At 43.6% G+C, this 21,744-nt stretch overlaps 2 protein-coding genes across 13 annotated transcripts in view; one reads left to right on the top strand and one right to left on the bottom strand.

Annotated features, from left to right (window-relative positions):
- Positions 1–1,885: 1,885 nt before the first annotated feature.
- On the top strand, positions 1,886–6,214 carry Pdhb (pyruvate dehydrogenase E1 subunit beta). Its single transcript, XM_015494485.2, has 10 exons — positions 1,886–1,999; positions 2,087–2,133; positions 2,432–2,549; positions 2,641–2,703; positions 2,807–2,842; positions 2,984–3,269; positions 3,915–4,025; positions 4,471–4,562; positions 5,235–5,376; positions 5,681–6,214. Exons 3-10 carry the CDS (start codon positions 2,442–2,444, stop codon positions 5,824–5,826), a joined length of 984 nt encoding a protein of 327 aa, XP_015349971.1. The 5' UTR covers positions 1,886–1,999; positions 2,087–2,133; positions 2,432–2,441; the 3' UTR covers positions 5,827–6,214.
- A 1,085-nt stretch (positions 6,215–7,299) lies between these two features.
- Positions 7,300–21,744, bottom strand: part of Pxk (PX domain containing serine/threonine kinase like) — a 60,735-nt gene continuing 46,290 nt past the window's right edge. Inside the window, exons 14-19 of one of the 12 annotated variants that reach the window (XM_048801184.1) lie at positions 21,610–21,687; positions 20,504–20,590; positions 20,013–20,082; positions 17,713–17,775; positions 12,344–12,381; positions 8,330–8,565 (exon numbers count right to left, since the gene is read on the bottom strand). In XM_048801184.1, the coding sequence (XP_048657141.1) occupies positions 12,362–12,381; positions 17,713–17,775; positions 20,013–20,082; positions 20,504–20,590; positions 21,610–21,687 (318 nt within the window). In that variant the 3' untranslated portion in view covers positions 8,330–8,565; positions 12,344–12,361. The other 11 variants (XM_048801183.1, XM_048801185.1, XM_048801187.1 and 8 more) reach the window with 11 other exon arrangements.

Here is a 21,744-nt window from a genome sequence, read left to right as displayed (position 1 = left end):
TGGTGTGTGCCCACTCCATACCTTGGGGACCATCTCTCCATTTTCAAGATAATGAGACAGAGGCCCAGAGAGTAGAGGCCATCTCTAGGCAGCAGTCCCCAAATTTATGACTCTACCTAGCCTTTAGGTTCCAGGTTCCTATTCCTTTCCTGGGTGTCAGCTCCATTTGAACAACCAACAATAAAAATTAAAAAATAAATAAATAAATAAAAAATAAAGCCAGCTCCATTAGAATGGACTGACTTCCCTGCCTCTATACAACAGCCTTGCCCCAGGCTCCTCCTCTGCCCCATCCAAAACCTTCACAGCAATTCTATTGATTCCAGCCCCAAACAGATCTCATTCCTGTCCCCTCCTCTAATTCAGGGCTCTTTCCGTCAGACTCCTGCAGACTCCCAGGTGTCTGTTTCTGCCTTAGCTATCCCATCTCCTATTCTCCCTTAGCAGCCATACTGATCCCTTCTGATCTAGTGATTTCCATACCACAACTGGCTCCCCCAGAACCCTTAGATTTAACACAGCTTCCTCCTCACAGCCCACAAAGCCCTGACTCAGAGATGGCTGACTGGTCTACAAAACGGAATGTTTGGAATGTCTTGGGAAAGGACAGAGACTTGAGTCCCCACCCAAGAGCCAGACTAATGAGCTTCAAGAGATTGCCCTTGTTAGGCCTTTGGTACATTCCCATTAGGTTTGCTATCAATTCACGCTGTTGTCACCTCCTTCTTGGCAAGACCTCCAACTTCTACCTTAGGAAGCAGTGAGGAAAGATTGCCCTTTAAAATCTGACTGTCCTGCCAGGTGTGGTGGCACATGCCTGTAATCACAGCGATTCAGGAGGATCTCAAGTTGGGGGCCAGCCTTGGCAATTTAGTGAGACCCTGTCTCAAAATCTTAAAAAAAAGGGAGGGAGGGGCTGGGGATTGTAGCTCAGTGGTGGAGCACCCCCCCCCCACTTTCATCCTTAGCAAGGAAACAAATAAAAAATAAATAAATGAATAAAATCAGTTCTAAATTTAAACTGCAGTTCACACACCTGAAAATGGAGACAGTAACCCTTTGGAATCACCAGAGGGTTATTCTGCCCAGTGAGCTATAAAGCACACATCACAAAACTTGGCACACATTAGGCGCGCTTACTATGTCAATGAAAGCTATTGTTTTCACTTTAAGGAACCAACAGCTGGGCGTGGTGATTCATCCCTGTAATCCGGAGGCAGGAGGATCAAGAGTTCAAAGCCAGCTTCAGCCAAAGTGAGGTGCTAAACAACTCAGTGAGACCCTGAGCAAGCACAATCAAGATTGGTGGCCGGTCGCCGGGTGCACGCCTGCAATCCTAGCTGCTCGGGAGGCTGAGGCAGGAGGATCGCGAATTCAAAGCCAGCCTCAGCAACATCGAGGCCCCAAGCCAACTCAGTGAGACCCCGTCTCTAAATAAAATACAAAGTAGGGCTGGGGATGTGGATCAGTGTTCGAGTGCCCCTGGGTTCAATTCCCAGTACTCTCCGCCCCCCCAAAAAAGAACCAACATCGCTGTCCAGAGTCCAGGCTCACTCTACAGCCTTAAGTCCCCCATCACTAGTGTGTGTGCAAGCACTACTTGGTGCCCAAAGGATCCCAGCACCCGCAAGGGGCGGCCTCTTAAAATCCCTTCAGCCTCACGCCATCGCGCTCCTCACAGGGTGACTCCCAGTCTGCTCAAGCACCAGCAGTCAGAGGCGTGTGCCCTGCGTGTGCGCGGCCGACCCGGGCGGATAAAAGTTGAGCCGGCCGCAGAGGGAAGACAGCGCATCCTACTCCACCCCCGCCGGGGGCTCGGCCCCGCGGCCGGTGGGCGGAGGGGCGGGCCACGCAGGCGCCGCGCCCTGCCATTGGCCGCGCCAGCGGGGGGCGTGGCCTACCTCGTCTGCGGCCGCGCTGTGTTGTCATTAGGCGACGGCTAGAGGACACGATCAAGATGGCGGCGGTATCGGGGCTGGTGCGGAGACCCCTTCAGCAGGTAGGCAGCGGCTCGCGGCCCCGCGACCCTGCGCGACCCATGCCCACCCAGCGACCTCTCTGAGTGTCCTTCTCTCCACCGCCCCAGGTCTCCGGGCTGCTGAGGAGGCGCTTTCATCGGACCACGCCGGCCNCATACAATAAAAGGTAATTTTTTAAAAAAGAATAAAGTATTGAGACCCATGATAACTTAGATGAATCTCACAGGCATTATTCTGAGGGAAAGAAACCAGTCAAAAAAGTTCGGTAAGCTTATAACTGACATATCCAGTTTAAGATAGCAATATAACTTATTTAAGAATTCTTGGAACTTTTAAGGAGAAGCCTGTTTTAATTTTATGTTTCGTACCGTGTACAGCCTAGGTAAGTGTAAAGGAAGAGAATCTCAATGGTATTCTAAATAATCCTCTAGTATATTGATAGTTTTTCTATTCCTGTGACAGATGACAGTTCGCGATGCTATCAATCAAGGTATGGATGAGGAACTGGAAAGAGATGAGAAGGTATTTCTTCTTGGGGAAGAAGTTGCCCAGTATGACGGGGCATACAAGGTAACCAAAATCAGTGAAAGTTATTCAGAACTGAAGTGACCCTTCACCCCAACATGTGCTTAAAAGTAATGGGTTCATCTCTTAATTGTAGGTTAGCCGAGGCCTGTGGAAGAAATATGGAGACAAAAGGATTATAGATACTCCCATATCTGAGGTAAGCCCTCCTGTAGGAAGTTGATCTTTGAAGGGCATATCTATCAGTGTTTGCAATCCTGATTTTTTAGATCTTTGTCTTAGGCTTGTGTTTTACTTTACAGATGGGCTTTGCTGGAATTGCTGTTGGTGCAGCTATGGTATGTAATAAGCTTATCCAAAGAGACTTCTTTTATTAGGATCTTTTAAAAACATTGCGTGTTGGAGGAAGGGAGAGGTTGTTTGCCACTCTTCATTGCTGTTTCTATTCTTTTTTAACATCAATGTTTTTGATTTGACAGGCTGGTTTGCGACCCATTTGTGAATTTATGACCTTTAATTTCTCCATGCAAGCCATTGACCAGGTTATAAATTCAGCTGCCAAGACCTACTATATGTCAGGGGGCCTCCAGTGTGTGCCCATAGTCTTCAGGGGGCCCAATGGTGCCTCAGCAGGTGTAGCTGCCCAGCACTCACAGTGCTTTGCTGCGTGGTATGGGCACTGCCCAGGCTTGAAGGTGGTCAGCCCCTGGAATTCAGAAGATGCGAAAGGACTCATCAAATCAGCCATTCGAGATAACAATCCAGGTCAGCAGAGTGACCCCTGTGTCTCTTTTTGAACTTTAAAAAAAGAAAATGAAAGCTGGGGACAGTGGCACACATCTGAAATCCTAACGACTTGGGAGGCTGAAGTAGGAGGATTGCAATTTGCAGGCTAGCCTCAGAGACATAGTATAGCTTTAAGCAACTTAGTGAGGCTCTTTCTCAAGATAAAAAAAAAAATTGAAAAAGTTGGGATATAGTTCAGTGGTGAGGTACCCTTGGGTTAATTCCCCAGTATGAAAAAAACTAAAAACTCCTTGCATCGAAGGAATCATTAAAGGCCTCTACTTAGGATTAGATATATCAAATACTAATGATTTATAGATAATAGATATGGTAAAGATAGTAAAGAATGTAGTTGTTTTTTTAGTTCCAACTAAAATGGGAGCAGTTAGGTAAAGGTGACATTTACTGCACACTCCACAATACTGTCTTAACCGCAGCAGATAAAATTATATTGACCAAACTACAACTGTAACGACATAGACCATCCTTAAGTTATTGGACATAATAGAAACAAGGCTTCCTAATAAACACAGTGAAACGTTTCACATGATAAATGATGTTGTCCATGCATTTTTAGTCATTATGTAGTTAGTTAATTTTTGCTTAAATATTTATATTTTGCAGTGGTGGTACTAGAGAATGAATTGATGTACGGAGTTCCTTTTGAATTTCCTACAGAAGCTCAATCAAAAGATTTTCTGATTCCTATCGGAAAAGCCAAAGTAGAAAGGCAAGGTAAGACTATGCATTTAATATACATTTAAACATTATTTTTAATCCAGCCCCTTTATTTTTTTTAAGTCAAATGAAGTCTAGAAGGTATTGCCATGTATTTTGACTAAAAAAGTAAAGGTGAGCTTAGGTTAAGAATGTGTGGAGCTGGGGACGTAGCTTGGTCGTGGAGCACTTGTCTAGCCCGCACAAGGCCCTGGGTTCATTCTCCAGTACCACAAAGGGGGGAAAAGGTATGATGTGTGATGCCTGATTTTTCATACAGTTATGCTTCTCAAATCTCAGTCCAGTAGGTGTGTATTTCATTTTTAGGAAGGCGGCCACATTCCTTGGCTCACTGGAATGAAATTGAGGACTTGACAGATGAACAAGAGCCACAGCTAACTGCAGACTGGTACCGCATCTTTATTCTCAACCTGACCTCTGACCTGTGACCATTCTGTTTCAGGGACACATATAACGGTGGTTTCCCACTCCAGACCTGTGGGCCACTGCTTAGAAGCTGCTACGGTGCTATCTAAAGAGGGAATTGAATGTGAGGTGAGTGGACATTCATTTGCTCTTAAGAAATCAGAAAGCCTCTTTAAATATAAGACCTAGAAATGGGAGTTTGAGTTCTGTAATAGGTTAGTTGGTTGTAAAATCTTGCTTTGCCACTTAGTTCTGTCTCTCCTTAGACCTAAGAACCAGCTTGCTTATCACATAACTTAGCTTTTTACCACTCAGGTTCTAGGTCTTTTAGAATAGTACTTGCTTTCTCAAGACTTAGCCTTTGGGGCTGGTCTTAGGCACAAACTCAGAAATTAATGATTCTAACTTTCTCTGTAGGACCTGTGCTTACTATTTACACTTGGGCAAGATACATACTCCACTTCTCATCAGCTATAAAATGAGGATAATGTAAATACTACTCCATCGTGGGATGGCTGTAAGCATTATACTGAGTGTAGGGCCTGGTGCATGCTAAGCTCTCCGTGCAAGTTGGCTATTATTTATTTTGCCAAGATAGAAGTTAGAGCTGAGGAGGAAAAATGAATTCTATATGTGAACAGAGCTGCTGAGAGAAGAGATTTTTGCTTTATTACAATTTTCCTTTCACATTTTGTACATTCATTAGCAAGAAACAAAAAAAGGAAGTTGTTATTATAGGGTCCAGGCTATCTTTGTGCTGCAGTGCTTCCATAAAGCGTATTTATTATACTGTCTGTTTAGGTGATAAATATGCGTACCATCAGACCAATGGACATTGACACCATAGAAGCCAGTGTCATGAAGACAAATCATCTCATAACTGTGGAAGGAGGCTGGCCACAATTCGGAGTAGGAGCTGAAATTTGTGCCAGGATCATGGAAGGTATTTCAGAGAAACTGGTTCTAGAATGTAGTCAAGCTATAATAAAATTAAAGCCTTAATTCGTACTGGATAAAGAAAGAAAAAAAACTAGGGATGGCCAAAAGACTTGGCGATTCAATTTGTCATTTTGGCATTTTTTCCTTTGGGTAAGTGTTTTAAAAAGCAAAGCCAGAAACAGTTCCCCACAACTAGAAATTCTTCACCTATGTTTTCTTTTCCTGGGTAACCACATCTCTGTGTTAAAGTGGGTAGTAGTCAGCTGGCTTCTGTCGCCTCTCTCAGGAAAGCCTGCCTTCTCTCCTAGGCCCTGCATTCAATTTCCTGGATGCTCCTGCTGTTCGAGTCACTGGTGCTGACGTCCCTATGCCTTATGCAAAGATTCTAGAAGACAACTCTGTACCTCAGGTCAAGGACATCATATTTGCCATAAAGAAAACATTAAATATCTAGTTTGTACATGAATATCAAGTCACTGAGATTTACTTAAAATACTTGCTGGGACTTCACCTGGATTGTACTGTAAGACCTTACAATTCAACAAGTTCTCTCTAAGGCAGCAACAGGTGTTTTGTACTGGTGGGATGTTTGAATGTGTTTGAATGGGGAAGACTCCACTCTTCTGCCCTAGACTCCATGCTTTCACTGTTACGGTTGTCCTGTTCTTTGAATGCATTAATGTAAAATTTTACCTCTTTTGCTAGAAGGACAAGGTATGAATGTGGCATAGTACTGATGAAAGTTATATCCAAAAAAGATAACTTATATGTATAAATAAAGTGTATAATCTACATTTACTGTTTGATTGTTTTGATAAGGAATAAAGGAATTCCTGATTATATTTTTTATATTCATGAAATGATTAACGTGGGTGGAAAATTCAAAATTCTTTACGAAATTAGCCATGCATATTGCATTGCCTATAATCCCAGCAACCCAGGAGGCAGAGTCAGGAGGATAGCAAGTTTGAGACCAGCCTCAGCAGCTTGAACCTTAAGCAACTTTGTGAGATCATGTCTCAAAATTAAAAATAAATAAAAAGGGCCAGGGATGTAACTCAGTGGTAAAGGGCCCCTGGGTTCCACCCCCAATACCCAAAACAAAACCCAATGCTGCCTCTTGTGGTGGCACATGTTTGTAATCCCAGCTACTCAGGAGGCTGGGGCTGGAAGATTACAAGTTCAAGGCTAGCCCGGGCAATTTAATGTCTCAATTTAAAAATTAATAAAAGGTCTGGATATATAGCTCATATGTAAGAGTGCCCCTGGTGTCAATTCCTAGTACTGCAAAAAAGAAGAAATTGATGCCAAATGGAAACAAAGCTGGTGTACAAAATCATTTTCATTTTTGGCAGTGGTGTTCCTCTGGTGCTGGGGATCAAACCCTGGGCCCTGTGCATACTAGAAGCTCTGCCACTGAGCTCTGGCCCAGCTCCACATTGCTTGTTTTTATTCAGTATATTTAAAACTTTATGAAAAACAACAAAGCTGACTTTAGAAGGCCCACAGCTACCATCAGGAACAGATCACCTAGACTCCATCACACTTGGAATGGGATCTTGTCCACACACTCTTCAAATACCTGATTCTAACAGGTAACTTTTAAAATGAAGACAAAATTTATGTCAGGTGTTTTTCTCACTACCAAAAACAGACATTGTCATACATTACCCTCATAAGTTGAGATGGAGAAGATAGGTTTAAGTCAGTTAGTGAAGAATATTTAAATTATCTAATATCGAATTTAAATACTAAGATGTAAATAATGATTGTTAGTTCTTATTAACAAATGATAGGACACAAAAGAATAAAGGCCGGATAGGTAGGAAGGAAACTTTAGATATACTGTGTTAATGTAAGCTTTATATTTACAAAAGATGCTGTAAAAAGTTCTCATTTGAAACATGTAGCCAAGCTCCAGACAACATGTTTTTCTTGACTTGGTTTATTTTAATAAAAAATACAGCTGAACATTTATCACAGATTACATGAAACTATACACAATGACATTCTCTCTGCATAGTAACCAACACTGATGTGTGTACTTGAATTTTAAAATGGATTATTTATAATCCTTTAAAGTGCAATTTATTTAAAGGTTTAAGCAAATCAGGATAAAAGATTTCTAATAAATGAGTAACATTAAAAAAGATGATATATTCAATAAGTCTTTCAAAAATCAGAATTGATTTATATAGATGCCAAATTTGCTTGTGTTATAATAACAACCACCCAGATGACTTTGCTGTTGAGGACTACGCAGATCCTCTAACTAACTAGCAAGAGCTTTTTTGTGTCTGTTTCAGTACATTCTAACTAAAATGAACTAGGAATCCACAGAGTAGTTGTTCTCACAGCCCCAAGTTCTACAGCCAAAATGGGATTCCTGGTGGAGCCTGAGACTGTTAGGAACTCCCCCATTTTATTTGAGGGAAGAAAAAAATGTGAAGAACTCAGTGGCTTCTCTGACTCAACAACATAACTGTGCTTTGGGCCACAGTATTAATGTCTGAGGTGAAATAAAAGTAGCAGAAATGGGAATTAGCTAAGAAATAATGAGACAATGCTTCAGAGAAAATAAGCTATGAGAGGAACATTTTTGATGGGGTAGGAGGAATTGCAACAGAAAGGCCATTCACTATGGTGACGGAACATTGTCATTGCTTCTGTCTCTGTCCATTTCCTTTAAATGGTGAAAATATTGATTCCAATATGTGGCTGCCCCCAAAAGATGTCCATTAGCAGACGACCAGACTCCTTCACAATGCTGACAAAGGAACAACACATTTCTTAAGGCAGCAACGCCAGCTCCACTTTATTCTATTTGGAGGACGGCTCCCTCCTAACAGGCCTCTTAGCCGAGCATCTGCAGAACAGTGCGCGGCTGTACTGATTCCTCAAGGGCTCATCCAGGAAGAAGGGTCTTTAGTGGGTAGGAGTGGGGCAGACATGAATTCTTCCCTCAGTGTAAACAGGAAGCCTCAGCCAATCTTAGGAGCACTGTGGTCACAGGTTTCGGTTTTTCTCAAAGTTCCCTTTTGGAAATTCTGGATGGAGCTGAGCAAGGCCCCTCGGCTCACACCATTCACAGCCTGGGATGAGAGCTGTGCAGGCACCTCTGTGCTCACAGGAGGCAAGGGAGCTGCTGGCGGTGGAGGTGGAGGCGGAGGAGGTGGAGGTAATGCAGATAGCCCTGTGGAGGCAAGGGGACAGTCAGTATCCACCTCCCCCCCAGCCCTGGGCACTGCTGCTGCTCAGACCTGGGTGGAAAGGACTGAGGGGAGACTGCAAATGTTCTCCTCAGAGGGATCAAGATACCCAGTACTGTACCACTCTCTAAAACACTGAACAGAAAAGCTGAAGCATCAAAGGGGAATTAAGATTGTCATTTGCCTCAAATATCAGATGAGAAGACTGTTGGAACAAATATCACAGATTACATGGCAACATACACAATGACATTCTTTTTTCCTTTTTTTAAATTTGAGAGTGGGTCTTGATGTTGCTGAGCATCTCACTAAATTGCCAAGGCTGGCCTCAGACTTTCAATCTGCCTCAGCCCTACTGGGTTGCTGGGATGACGGGCATTGGCTACCATGCCAGGCCACAGTGATCCTTTGTCTACATAAATACGGTGCTGATCTCATTTTCCAAATTTAAGTAATGGTACCAAAAGAAGAGTTCCATCAGCCACTTTAGCCAGGTATGGGGCAGCCCCACCCATTCTGAGTTAGATGTGTGATGCAGACATCTTTCTGCACAGCACTGAGCTACCTGAATGCCAATTACTCAAAGGGATGACTAGTTCAGTGGTTCTAACGTGCAGTATTTTGACGGATGTGATTTAAAATAAAATGATAAACCACTGAGGATTCTCAGCAAGGAACCAGCACCTGCTGGGTTATGCATTCCCCAAAGGAATCTGTCTTGAAGAGTCATTTTCTACTGGGTTGGGTTAAAGAAATATAAAACGCTAGTGATTGTGAGCAGTGTAAAGCAAGCACTTAAAGGGGTCTCTCCTTGGCAATGACATTCTCAGGGAGAAGTCTCTTGTCAAGTGCTGTTCTTTCCACGGTAGTCCAACTGAGGAACTGAATGGAACTGTACCAGACATGCATCTCTGTGGTGCATCAGGAGGGGCCAGAATGCTGAGCTCTACTTGGCAAGGAGGGGAAGCTAGACAGGTATCTAAAATATGCCCACCTCTAAGGCACATGGATATTTGCAACTTGAATTTCATATTTTTGAATCAATGAGTGAATTGTTCTCTCGGGACAAAATAAATACTAAGTACAGAAATAGCACTACCTTACAGAACTTTCCTATGCACAGGGTTAGTGGGTTTATGTCCTGTGAACCTGTGTCTCCCTGGAACTCTACTATTTATTGCTGCCCTGTCCTCTACCCCTGCTAGGGCTACAGCAGGGAGACATTCTGCTGGGTGGCTCCCCACACTGTGGTGAGCTACAGTGAGAACAGGAAAGACACCTGTATGGATGAATTTGTATGGATGAATGGCTTGGGGTGACCCAGAAAATATTCAAGTTAGCATATCCTTCCCACCAACTGTGACAGGCAACAGCTGAAATCTTGTAATTCATAGAAAACCACTTACCTTCCTTTATATCTTTTACCCCAACCTAAGACAGTTAAAATTGAAGAATGACACAAATACATACACCCGTGCTCTGCAGCCTTGGGATTCTCAGTGATCAATACAAATAAAGATTAAATACAGACAAATGAACAAAATGTAACTTTCATTGATCTATTGGATAACAACTAATGCATGAAGGGCAATTACGTTCTGTGCTGGCGTCCATTGTGGGAAGATGTTCCTGACTTTATGTCACAGGGTTATAAAAAGGGCTTTAAACCTGAAGTGACTGTTGAGATGAAAAACCCAGGTGGAATGAGCGTGTGATGGAAGTGTTCCTCTGAAGAGGACTTCTGGACGTGACCAGTGAAATGCCAGGAGAAGGGAGCCCTGCCCGCTTAGGTGCCAATGCCCCCTACCAGACACTCTCACCCAGTGGCCAGAAGAGAGGACTCCAGGGTTTCTTCCTTTCAGCTTTGTGCTCTGACCCCTGGCAGAAGAATCACTGCAGGGTTAAGAATGAGAAGACAGAGTCCGGCAGTCCAGAACTGGCCACCCAGAGACTGGTTATTCCTGAAGCCCAGGATTCTGGAGGGCTAGAGACGGGACTTGGGGAATGGGCTTATAGGTATGGCTGGCCATCCTGGCACAGAACAGAAGTGCCTGGCCTCACAGGGAACCAACCCTTAACTTTGGCCTCTTTGTCCAGCATTGACATTAAGAGTGTAAATTACTACCAGAGTTTGGGAGTTGTGGGGGGAGTTCAGTAAATATATCTTCATTTTCCCAGGAAAGGCTGAAACTTGCCATTTTGATCACTTTGAAAAGGTAGATATTGGAAATAAACAGACTGTTGAAAGTGCTGTGGGGTGATCTGTGCCTGTAGCAAGGATGCTAAGGGCTGTGTGAAAGGAGAGCTGCCCACCCACCCCTATGTCTGCTCACAGAGGGTCAGACCGGCATCAAAGGGCCACTCTTCCTCACTAGGCCTGCAAGAACTAGGTCTTGATGTATACAGTCACATTCACGGAAGGCCAGAGCCCACATTACCAGCTCAGAACCCCCTCTGCAAGGGGAGGGGAGGTCTAGGAGTCAGAGGTCAAAACAGAAGGAGGCAAACTGCACTCCAGGGATTGAGTCCTGACAACAAGTTCCATCTATTGTCCCTGGTCTTTTCTTCTTGCCTTTTTAAGGTCACAAGCTTCCTTTAAAGGTCTTTTGGGACTTAAGCTACAATACACTGGTAACAATGGCAGGGGTGAGGTGTGGATGGGGTTCAGGAACTATGAGGCCTGTGACAAACCTAGGAACAACTGCCTGATGTGTGCTCCATGTCTCAAATGCAAAAGCTCCTCCTGCAAAAGGTCCCAGATAGTCCTTTCCCCAGGTGACAGAGTAGGCTGGCCTCACGTTATGCATCTAGGATGGGAGATAGTCAGTCCTGATCTCTCCCAGCTCCCTTTCTCTTAGAAAAAATCTCCAAGACCAGTTACTCTACTCTTCCTGAAATCCCCCCTCCATCAAACTCAATGGGAACCAGGCCATCCAGTAGAGGAAAGTACAGGCTGCTGCCCCAAGAAAGTAGGTGAGACGTAGGGAGGAATGCCATTCCAGAAACACCCTAGACAGCCTCATGGAAAGGACATCTAAATCCTCTGTCCTCAGGCCAATTTTAGCAGAGGGTAATTTACAGGTCTCTGTGGCTGAGTTCCTTTCTGGTCCACACACATAGGTGGGAGGCCAAGTGGCCACCAGACCACTCTAAAGCCTTACCAGACTACCTACCACTCTCAGGAGAGAGTGGAGAGCCCCAACTCCTGGTCCCCAGGTCTTGGGAACCACCTTCACTTTGACCTCAGGCAAAGAAGGAGGCTATTCCTAGGTCCCGACTAGAGAATTTTTAAGGATGCTTTAAAAAGAACTGTTCCCGACCATCATCAGTTACGCAAGCCAGTAAGCTGTCTCCCTGGAACCCCAAAACCCTACATCCTTTTCCTAACACCTTTTCCTCTAGATCAGAGTGAGAAGGGACCAATATTTCTGTAACAATAGGACTTTGAGAGTCATGGTTTCCAAAATTAAAATACATCAAAATGCCATGCAGTCAATTAGCAGGTTTTAGAGCTGTATTTTATAACGAAAATCAGAGTGAAAATGAAGACTTTTGAAGGTCGTGATGGAAATGAAATGAATATAGATGAAGTCATTTGGGTGCTTTTTAAAGATGCTGTATTTCATTGAAATGTTCCAATAAGGACACAGTCTCAAATCTGCTCTCCCACGTGCTCATCACCTTAGTGATCTAGATACTTTGGGTTCTAGTCACATACAGAAACAGAGCATCTTTAAAGTTAGAGAAATTAGCATAGCTTACTTTACCGAAAATTCACGTTCAAAATGGCGCATGCTCTACTGAAAACAGCAAAGAGAAAGAAAGAGAGAGAGGACACAAGTCATTATTCAGGTTTTAGTGTCATTTAATCAAACAGTAACAGACAGTAAAATCAGACAGTCTGAATCACATGCTAATTAATCTCACTGCAAAACTAGGAGATACTCAAATTAACCACAAAATGCCCTGGTTTTTAAACCTGATTGTGACCCTTTTAGGACATGGGAAATCTAGTAATAGAGCAATCAATGAGTCACTTTCCTCTTCAGAGTCTTTCTCTCCTGAGCCAGTTAGGTGCTATTTTTATTTCTTTATAAGCACAGTACTCACTTCAAAAGAGCCAGGGAGGTTCCCGGCCCTGAAGAGCATCAGCAGTGTACTTCATTCTATTTCCAAACAAAGACCGAGGGGAGGAAAGGAAAACTCTGCACTTTTTTATTTTATTTTATTTTATTTTGCAAGCAAGACTTGAAGTGTCTAAAATAGAGACTTTCTGAAGTTGGGAAGAGAAAAAGCATAGGGCAGGTCCAAGGTGAATCACCTGGGTGGGAGGCCTCCCAGGCAGAGATACGGGTCACCTTCCCTTGGTAAAGCATGAATAAGGCAAGACAGGAAGGAAAGAAGGAAGGGAGGAAAGGAAGAAGAAAGGCAAATATTTTTCTTGTCTTCTTTTCAACTGATAAGTTTCCAGTTTAATGTGAAGGATAATGGTTTTCCAGAGAGGGAATCCCAGAGTTCCTAAGGAACAAATTCCATACACTGCCTGGAGGAAAAATCCCCTCCCTGGAGGTGGACCAGGAACTAGCACCCCCTGGGCGGTACAGGCTGACCACTCACACCAGGATGGTCTGGAAGACACAAAGGATGCTGGGAACACCTGCCCACCTCTCCTCCCCATTCTAGGAGAGTACTCTAAGGAGGAGGTCATATACTAGGAGCTGGACTTGCAAGAGGAGGAGGAGAGCTGAGAATGGCCACAGCAGGTGGCAGCAGTGGGCAGGAGAACAGAGTCAACACGTGCTTCAGAGTTTGGCTGCAGGGCAGCCCTGCTCATCCCAGAGAGTGCGCCTTTCTGTATGTGTGGTTTCTGAGAGACAGACAGACCATTCTTATGGCCAGACACAGCAATTTTGAGTCTACAATGAGGTTTTAGGCTTTGATTTGATTAAGTAAATTTTAGAAATTTCAACATTCTAAATAAACTCATCTCTTTCTTTGTGCCTTAAGTCTTCTTTTCCTCCTTATTAGTCCTTCACTTTCTGTCCCATTCTTTAAGCCCCTAATCACTCTTCATGCCCACGAGGCTCTGCTTTGCTACCTCCAGCTCTCTGGAGTCAAAACTTCTCTTTTTCTCCACTCATTCTTATAGACTGGGTTTTCTACAAACTGTCAGATCTCCTTCCTCAAAACGATTGCTTAAAATTAAACTGTAAGCAACAAGGGCTAAAATTCTCTGATGACAGACACTTAGCTATGGCACTTCATTGCTTATAGCTTTGCTGTGTACAGCATCTACCTAATAAGGTGCAGGAGTTCTTTTAAAAGACAGCTTCAACCGGGCGCAGTGGCACACACCTGTAATCCCATAGTTCAGGAGGCTGAGACAGGAGGACCACAAGTTCAAAGCCAGCCTCAGCAACTTAGCAAGGCCTTAAGCAACTCAGCGAGACCTTGTCTGTAAATAAAATATTTTTAAAAAAGGGCTGGTGATGTGGCTTAGTGGTAAAGTGCCCCTGTTTCAATTCCTGGTATTAAAAAACAAAAACAAAACAAAAAAAACCAGCTTCAAAGAGTGGAAATTATTTGCCCAAGATCACAGCAGGCAAGTGATAGAGCTAGGACTCAGGACTCACTTCAGGTTTCCTGATTCTATATTCTTATTTATCAATCACACAGGAGTGCTTTACCACTGAGTCCTTTTTATTTTTTATTTTGATATAGGGTCTTGCTAAGTTGCCCAGACTGGCCTCAAACTTGGGCTCCTCTTGCCTTAGCCTCCTGAGTGGCTGGATTATAGGTGTGTACCACTGTGCCTGGCTTGGGGGTCCTTCTACACAAGCTGAGAAGTGTTTAACAGCATAGGCCCAGCAGTGCACCCTGAAAAAAGCAGGCACTCAATAAATCAGTGGGGCAAATGAACAAAGGTAGAACCAAGCTCCAATCCTGACCCTAGCACTCCCTACTGTCTGACCTTAGCCAAGTTCTCTCAGCCCTACTATAGCCTCAGTTTCTTTTTCTGTAAAATGGAACTCAACTGGAGTCAACTCTCATTGGAAAATATTCATGGAGAATAAATGAAACAGTGGTTACAAATCATTTAGAATAGTACCTGACACAAAAATAAGTGCCCCAAATATGTTAGGTGAGATTATTAAAAACAACAGCTTAGGGTCTCCTGCTTATTTAGGTTTCCTAAAACACTCGTTTACTAATCTACTTAAAATAATTAAAAAAAAAATTGATAGCAAAGTAACAGAACTTTCTGCTCCCTAAGTGGGGTGGAAGTGAGAACTTTTAACCCACTCAGCTCTATGAAAACAGAGTATAAACACTAGTTGGTGGCATTCACTATGACACAAGTCAGGATAAAGAATTTTAAAGTTCTTGAAAGACTGACCTTCCTAGGGAAAAAAAAAAAAAAAAAATCTTTAGAAGAACAAAAAAATGTTAGGAATGTTCTCACTGAAAAAAATAGGATCATAGTAAAAGTATTAGAGAATGCCACCCTGCCCAATGGAACTGCCAGCCTTAGGGAAATTATATTCCTCCACCAATTTGTTAAGGAACTCAATAGACCCCAAGGCAGGAGCTACAGAGAAAAGGGAGTAGCCCCTCCATTTAGAAACATCTGCCCCATCCAGAAAGTAACCGAAAATTAGGTCACACTTAGCTACCTTAAATGTACCCGTAAAACTGAGGCTTTCCAGAAGAGAAGCACTGCTGCCTGCTCAGCTCACCTAAGCTGGGACCTATTGCTGTTGGTCTCTAGCTGAGTGAAGTGCCAGAGGGCAGAGTCCACACTGGGTTTAGAGTATGCAGATTAGAAGGAACTGTGACATGGTCTCTTCTAACTTTTGCTTTTCTGCCATTTACCGAGGAGGTAACCAAAACCCAGCAGTGGAAACTGACTGGTTCCAGGCCTTGGTAACTAACAGTGAACAGAGGAACGCATTTGCCTAAACTAGATCTGCCAATCTAGAGCTCCTGAGATGCTGAAAAGGTGACTCCATGAGGGCTGGGACCTTGTCTGCCTGTCACACAGCCCCTGGAAATCACACGCTCCCTAAAATGCATCTTGAATGAAGAAACTCCCTGTGGGAACCCCATTTGGGGCCTGCAATGCTAGGTTGCTAGGCAAATGCTAAATATTATTTTTTTATGAGATGTATTACAAGAAATGCCCAGCAGAGGTCAGAGTACTGTATTTGGGGTGACATCAATAATTTGATCAACCCTGAAAAATAGGAGTCCCTACTTGCTGGGGACTTCCCATCTCTGTCAGTTATTGTGCTTAGACCTCAATATTTTCCCTCTAAATCCTCAAGATTCCCCTTCAGGGTAGGTACTGTCAAATTCACCGTATTGCCTCCTGCCATTTCCACTCACCTTAGAGGAAGTTTTCCCAGTACCAACTCTAATGACAAAAGATTCCCCTTTTTCTTCTCACATTCTAAGTTACCTCATCTCATGCAAACATACTACTGTGTTAAATAGCTCCCATGTAAAGCAGAGGTAAATTAGAGACTTCTTCCCCCCAATCCAAACAAATTGCACATTTTCTATGTCATTTAAAGATGAGAATTAGCGATGAACTGTCCAGACACATCTAACACACATGGTGAGGTGCTCTGTGCAGTAAAGAGACACCTCGCTTGTTAAAGGAGAGCTCATAGAATCTCCAAGTTAATGTTCTTCATATGTCCAAGTGGTATAAAATTAATATTCTAACTTTTAGAAATTAGCTCAACAATGTGGTCTGGACAGCGAATCTCCAGAAGTCTGTGATCAACCTAAACAGATCACCTCATAAAAGACACATCAACCTGGATCAGTATTTGGGAGTTTCTTTAAAAAAAATCTGCTGATAAAGACAAAGACAAGAATATCCTGCTATGAGCCAGGTTCTTCATTACTCAAGAAAAGTCCTGGCCCAGAATATTCTACATAAGCCTCTGGTAACTACTCTTAGCCATCAGGAAGGCACATACCAGCCTGAAGCAGGGGGTTCAAATTAGCTCCCTTGCATTTGCTTGTTGTCATTTCCTCAGGAGGGTCAGGAAGAAGTATTTGAGAACAACCGGAAAATGCTCTTGGTAGCTCCTGGATACTACCCTAAACAGTAATGAATGTGGTATTGTCAACTCCTGTATCAACCTTCTTTCAGAAAGTTGTAGGAACCTTTCCAAGAATCGTTGATGAGCTCTGAGTGAAGAACCAGCTCCTCAGACATCTAGAACAGCTGGTTCATTTAAGAAGTGAAAGGATATATGCTGCTCCAGAGTGTTTCCACTGGGCTTGCAAAATGCTTAGAAAGATCTTTGTTCAAAGGGAAGAAAGCCAAGAAAGTATTATGAGACCATTCTGCAGAATCAGAGTTCTGTAAGTAAGCTCCCAAGCTAAACTCTCTCTCTCTCTCTCTCTCTTTTTTTTTTAGTTGTAGATGGACCTTTATTTTATTTATTTATCTTTATGTGGTGCTGAGGATCAAACCCAGTGCCTCACACATGCTAGGCAAGTGCTCTACCACTGAGCCACAACCCCAGCCCCCAAGCTAAATTCTTTTTAAAACTTTCAAACAAAATTCACAGTATCTGATTTAATTCACATAGGTGAAACAAAGGCTAATGATAAATTACTATCAGAATAATTAAATGCATTACAGAGTAGAATAGAGTGCAAGTAGTTATCTGGAAACCAGAAGACAGTGGTGGGATTTCGCACCTCACCTAGACAGCTCACCATTTCTGCTCTGACACAAAACTCAGATCATGAATGGGCTCCCTAAGGAGAAAGCTCCCGTAGGACAGGGCCCTGGGCAGTAGTGCATTTGTTTTGTCCCAAGACAAACTCTGACCCAAGGATCCTTTTGTGAGGCTTTGTAGCCAAGAGAGCAAGCTTGAGCCAGAGTGGTAAGTGGCCCCGAAACCAGTCCATTCCCTATGAACTCAAGCTTGGAAATGAAAACCCTGAGCTCTCCTGGAAGACACAGCTAATCTGCATGCCCACTGGTCTTCCCAGGAGAAGGCAGTGCTACCTAATATTGAAATGCCTGGGCCAAGGCACGAGAGAAAGAGCCCGCTTCTCCCACGGGTGGAGAGGAGGGAGTCACATGACCTTACCCCATTACTGACCTGCTGTAGAGGGTGGAGTCGGCGACGATGGGGATGTGAGAGGTGAGCTGGCCCCAGATCCTGCTAAGATAAAACACAGGGAAACCCTCATGGGGGACCAAAAACAGACATTTGGAATTTGCAATAAGCAGAAACCCATCGCTGCCTTGTGGGCCTTGTAGAACAATGTGATAAAGGACAGAAAATTCACAAACTGGACTCAAGGGCAACAGACTTTCATCCCAGTCCAAGGTCTGCTTTCTTCCCCAGGTCCTCAAACGCCTGTTGAGTCCCGCTGCCCCCAGCAGCTTGACTAGTTTGAAACCAACTTTGTTTAATCAAAATAGCTTTGGAAGTTGGCAATAACTTCTCTTCCGGACCCAACCTCATCTCTGGGTAATGACAAATGACAGTGGTCAGAGCAATACAGGGAACGGGGAAGTACAGAACAGCCTGATGGGAGCTTCTCCAAGGAAAACAAGAGCTCCTCACAGAATCCACCCAGCATTGCTTTCTATAGAAAGGTACATTTCTGAGTGGGTACGATCAATTAGACAGGGTCCAGCCTGCAACCTATGGATTTTCCATGTTTTTTCTTACATGACATTCAGTAAATACAGTAAAACAGTATTTACAGTAAAACAATGTGCAAAATTCCACACATTGCATGCTTTTCCTGGGTCTAGTAGCCTTGATATATTTCAAACACTCCTAAGTTCTCAGCATCTCCCTGTAGCTTAGACATCCCTAAAAAATAATCGCACTGGATGGACAGGGACGCAGCCCTAGAAGCAGATGGCAGTTCCTACATAAGCCTCTTCTATAAAGACAAGAAGCCCCACCTCCCTTGCACATGGAGTTCCTAACCAAGAGCCTCCAGGGCTGATGGGCACACACCCCAAAAAGGAGGGCCATCACCTTTTGCTGTTGTGGTTAAGCTCACAGCCATGACCACACTCCCAATCCCCTCCCTCATGGACACTGCATGCTGAGAGACATCCTAATTAAGCCATGCCTTCCTCTAGCTTCCCTTATTCGCAATATTCCTTTAGCTCCGTATAAAATATGAGCTTTCTACTGAAATAGGAGGTAAAACTCTGGGCTGGGGATAGAGCTCAGTTGGTAGAGTGCTTGCCTTGCACAGAAGGTAAAATTCACACTGTTTGTAGTGCTGACAGATTTTCACCGAAAGAAGACCAAACTTGGGTCCCAGTAGTGTCTCCCGGTAATCTGTACATTTCCTTCAACAACCCTTACTTCACTTTTCTCTCAGTTTTTTCTCCAGCCCAGGCAGATATCCTCTTGGCTGACTTCACCCAGGAGAATGAGGCATGACCTGTAAAGATCCTCACTTTCCTCCACCATTTTCTTTTTTTTGGTGCTGGGAACTGAATCCAGGGCACTCAACCACTGGACCACATCCCCAGCCCTCCCCCCGCCCCCCAGGAGAAAGCATATTAATTTTATTTGATGTTAATTCTTTTAAGTGGCATGGAGTTTCCATAGAAAATAAATGATAAGCCCAAGAAAGCTCTTAGACTTAGGGATTTATATACCATTTTAACCAAGGGCAATAAATCGTGGAGAAATGACTAGACAAAAGAAAGGAATTTCAACTTGTAGAGATGGCACACCAAGAGAAAGTGACTCAGAAATACATGGGGGAATTAATGAAAGATAAGTGTTGTTTCAATATGGTTTTTTTCCAGCTGCTTTTGTATTTTATTTAGAGACAGAGTCTCACTGAGTTGCTTATGTCCTTGCTAAGTTGCTGAGGCTGGCTTTGAACTCAGCCTCAGCCTCCCGAGCAGCTGGCATTACAGGTGTGTACCACCGCACCTGGCAAGGCCTACCCCTTTGAATCATCTTGGGCTTTCTGGAATGATGCTCTTGCCATCCTCACACACCACTAAGTCCTTTCCTTAATCTATGCAGAGAAGCCCATCCTCCCACCATGTGGGGTGCAGAGCAGAGGGCAGGATTAAGGGTTCTTTCAGTTAATGAAGCCTCTACGGAAAGATAGGATTCCTTGCATTTTAAGTAGGGTCTGTTTTACTTCCATGGCGAATGCTCCTGTGTAGGTGGCTGATTAGCCAATGACAATGAAGAAGCAGAGCTACCTAATAACCTCTGAGATCCTCTAGCACTTGAGTTCTGAAGCCATGAATGCTGTCACAATCCTTCATCAGGATCAGAGTTCTTCTGTTTTCTGTATGGGTGCCCAGTCTACGCCCACAAGAATCCAAAACCTCTGGATCAACCACAGGCACCTGACCTTGACCTCTGACTCTTGGGCCCCACTAAAATCTATAGCCAGTTACCTGAATTATTAGAGTTGCTGTACTTTGCTGAATGCTCTTCACTATTTTCAATAGCAGATCGTTTCGACTTCTTTAAAAGAAAGAAGGGAGCAAAGAATAAACATGCTGAAGCTGAGAGTTAGAATAAAAAATTTTCCAGACATACAGTTAAACTAGCTACAAACAAGGTCATATTTGGCTTCATAACTTAGCACAGTGAAGAAGCCACAAGCCAAAACTAAAGAGGGAAATAAAACCCAGAATGCTGACTTCACTATCTCAGGCCGATCATTTCCACCAATTACATTTTGCCATAACAACCTCAGTAAGCCAGGAAACTATATGGTCCATTACACTGCTGATGTTATGTGGCTTTTAAAAAGCTCCAAACCAGTCATCTGGAAGTACTTTCAGCTTTCAAGGAGATACAGCACAAAGTCATTAAATGTTCACCTAGAACTTTCCTCACACTAGTCGAGCATTCACCAGGAACTCAGAGATGCCAGGCTTACCTTCCGAGCTAAGATCTTTCTCTTTTTTCTTTCTTCTTCAGATCCATGATGTGACTGAGCTCTTGTCAGTCTTCGATGCTGGTGAATCTTTAAGAGATCACAATCCACCACAATGTAAGCACATCCTACATAAGGCATTTTCCTAAAGAAAATCTTCTCCAATATGCTTTGCTAAATCAAATTATTTGGGTAAAACAATCAACAATCTTGTTTTTTGTTTGTTTGTTTGTTTTTTACTCAGCCTGCCTGTCTCCTGGCTTGGGTCTGAATGTCTGGGAGGAGAGTATGCCAGGTGATGCACAACTTCTCACTCCCCAGGTTCCTCCCTGCATCTTAGTTTTATTAATTTATTTACTGGTATTGGAGACTGAATCCAGGGCTTCATGCAGCTAGGCAAACACTCTTTCAACTGCGCCATAGCCACAATCCTTTTCATTTTATTTTGAGACAGGGCTTCACTAAGTTGCTGAGGCCAGCCTCAAACTTGTGATCCTTCTGCCTCAGCTTCCCGAGTCACTGGGATTACCAGTATGCACCATCACAGCTGGCCAGTTCCTGGTATCTTTAGGGCATGGACTACACATACCCCTAACCACCTAGCATGCCCTGATCATAAAGAATGACCACCCTTTGTGCCATGTGTTTTCCCCCCATAGACTGAGCTGCTTGTGGGTAGGATTGTGAATATTTGGCCCTTTGTCCCAGTAGCCAGCTTGGAATGTGGTTGAGAGCAACCAAGCACAACATGTGTAGGGCATGAAAAATCAGTCAAAACTCAACCCCTGGCCAGGTGTGGTGGTGCACACCTGTAATCCCAGAGGCTAGGAAGGCTGAGGCAGGAGAATCCCGAGTTCTAACCCATCCTCAGCAACAGTGAGGCCTTAAGCAACTCAGTGAGACCCTGTCTCTAAATAAAATACAAAGATACAAAGCCAGGCTGGGGATGTGGCTCAGTGGTCCAGTGCCCCTGAGTTCAATCCCCAGAACCCAATAAATAAATAAGTTAATAAATAAAAAAAAAAAAAACTCAACCCCCTGGCGAATACCATGGCAGAGGATGCGGACACTAAAGACCAAAAGGTGATGAAGAACTGTGATCAACTTACCTGTTTCTGTTCTTCAATTAGTCTCTTTTCTATACATTCTTTGGCAATTCTCAATGCCTCTTTTAACTTTGTGGGAATCTGAAAGAAGAAAAAGTACATAATTTATTGAATGAAGGGGCTGGAGAGTCTCCTGAA

This window comes from Marmota marmota, unplaced genomic scaffold, assembly GCF_001458135.2.
Source record: "Marmota marmota marmota unplaced genomic scaffold, marMar, whole genome shotgun sequence".
Taxonomy (NCBI): Eukaryota; Metazoa; Chordata; class Mammalia; order Rodentia; family Sciuridae; genus Marmota; species Marmota marmota.
Note: the sequence above shows the minus strand (reverse complement) of the source record. Positions and strands in the feature narration are given on the sequence as shown.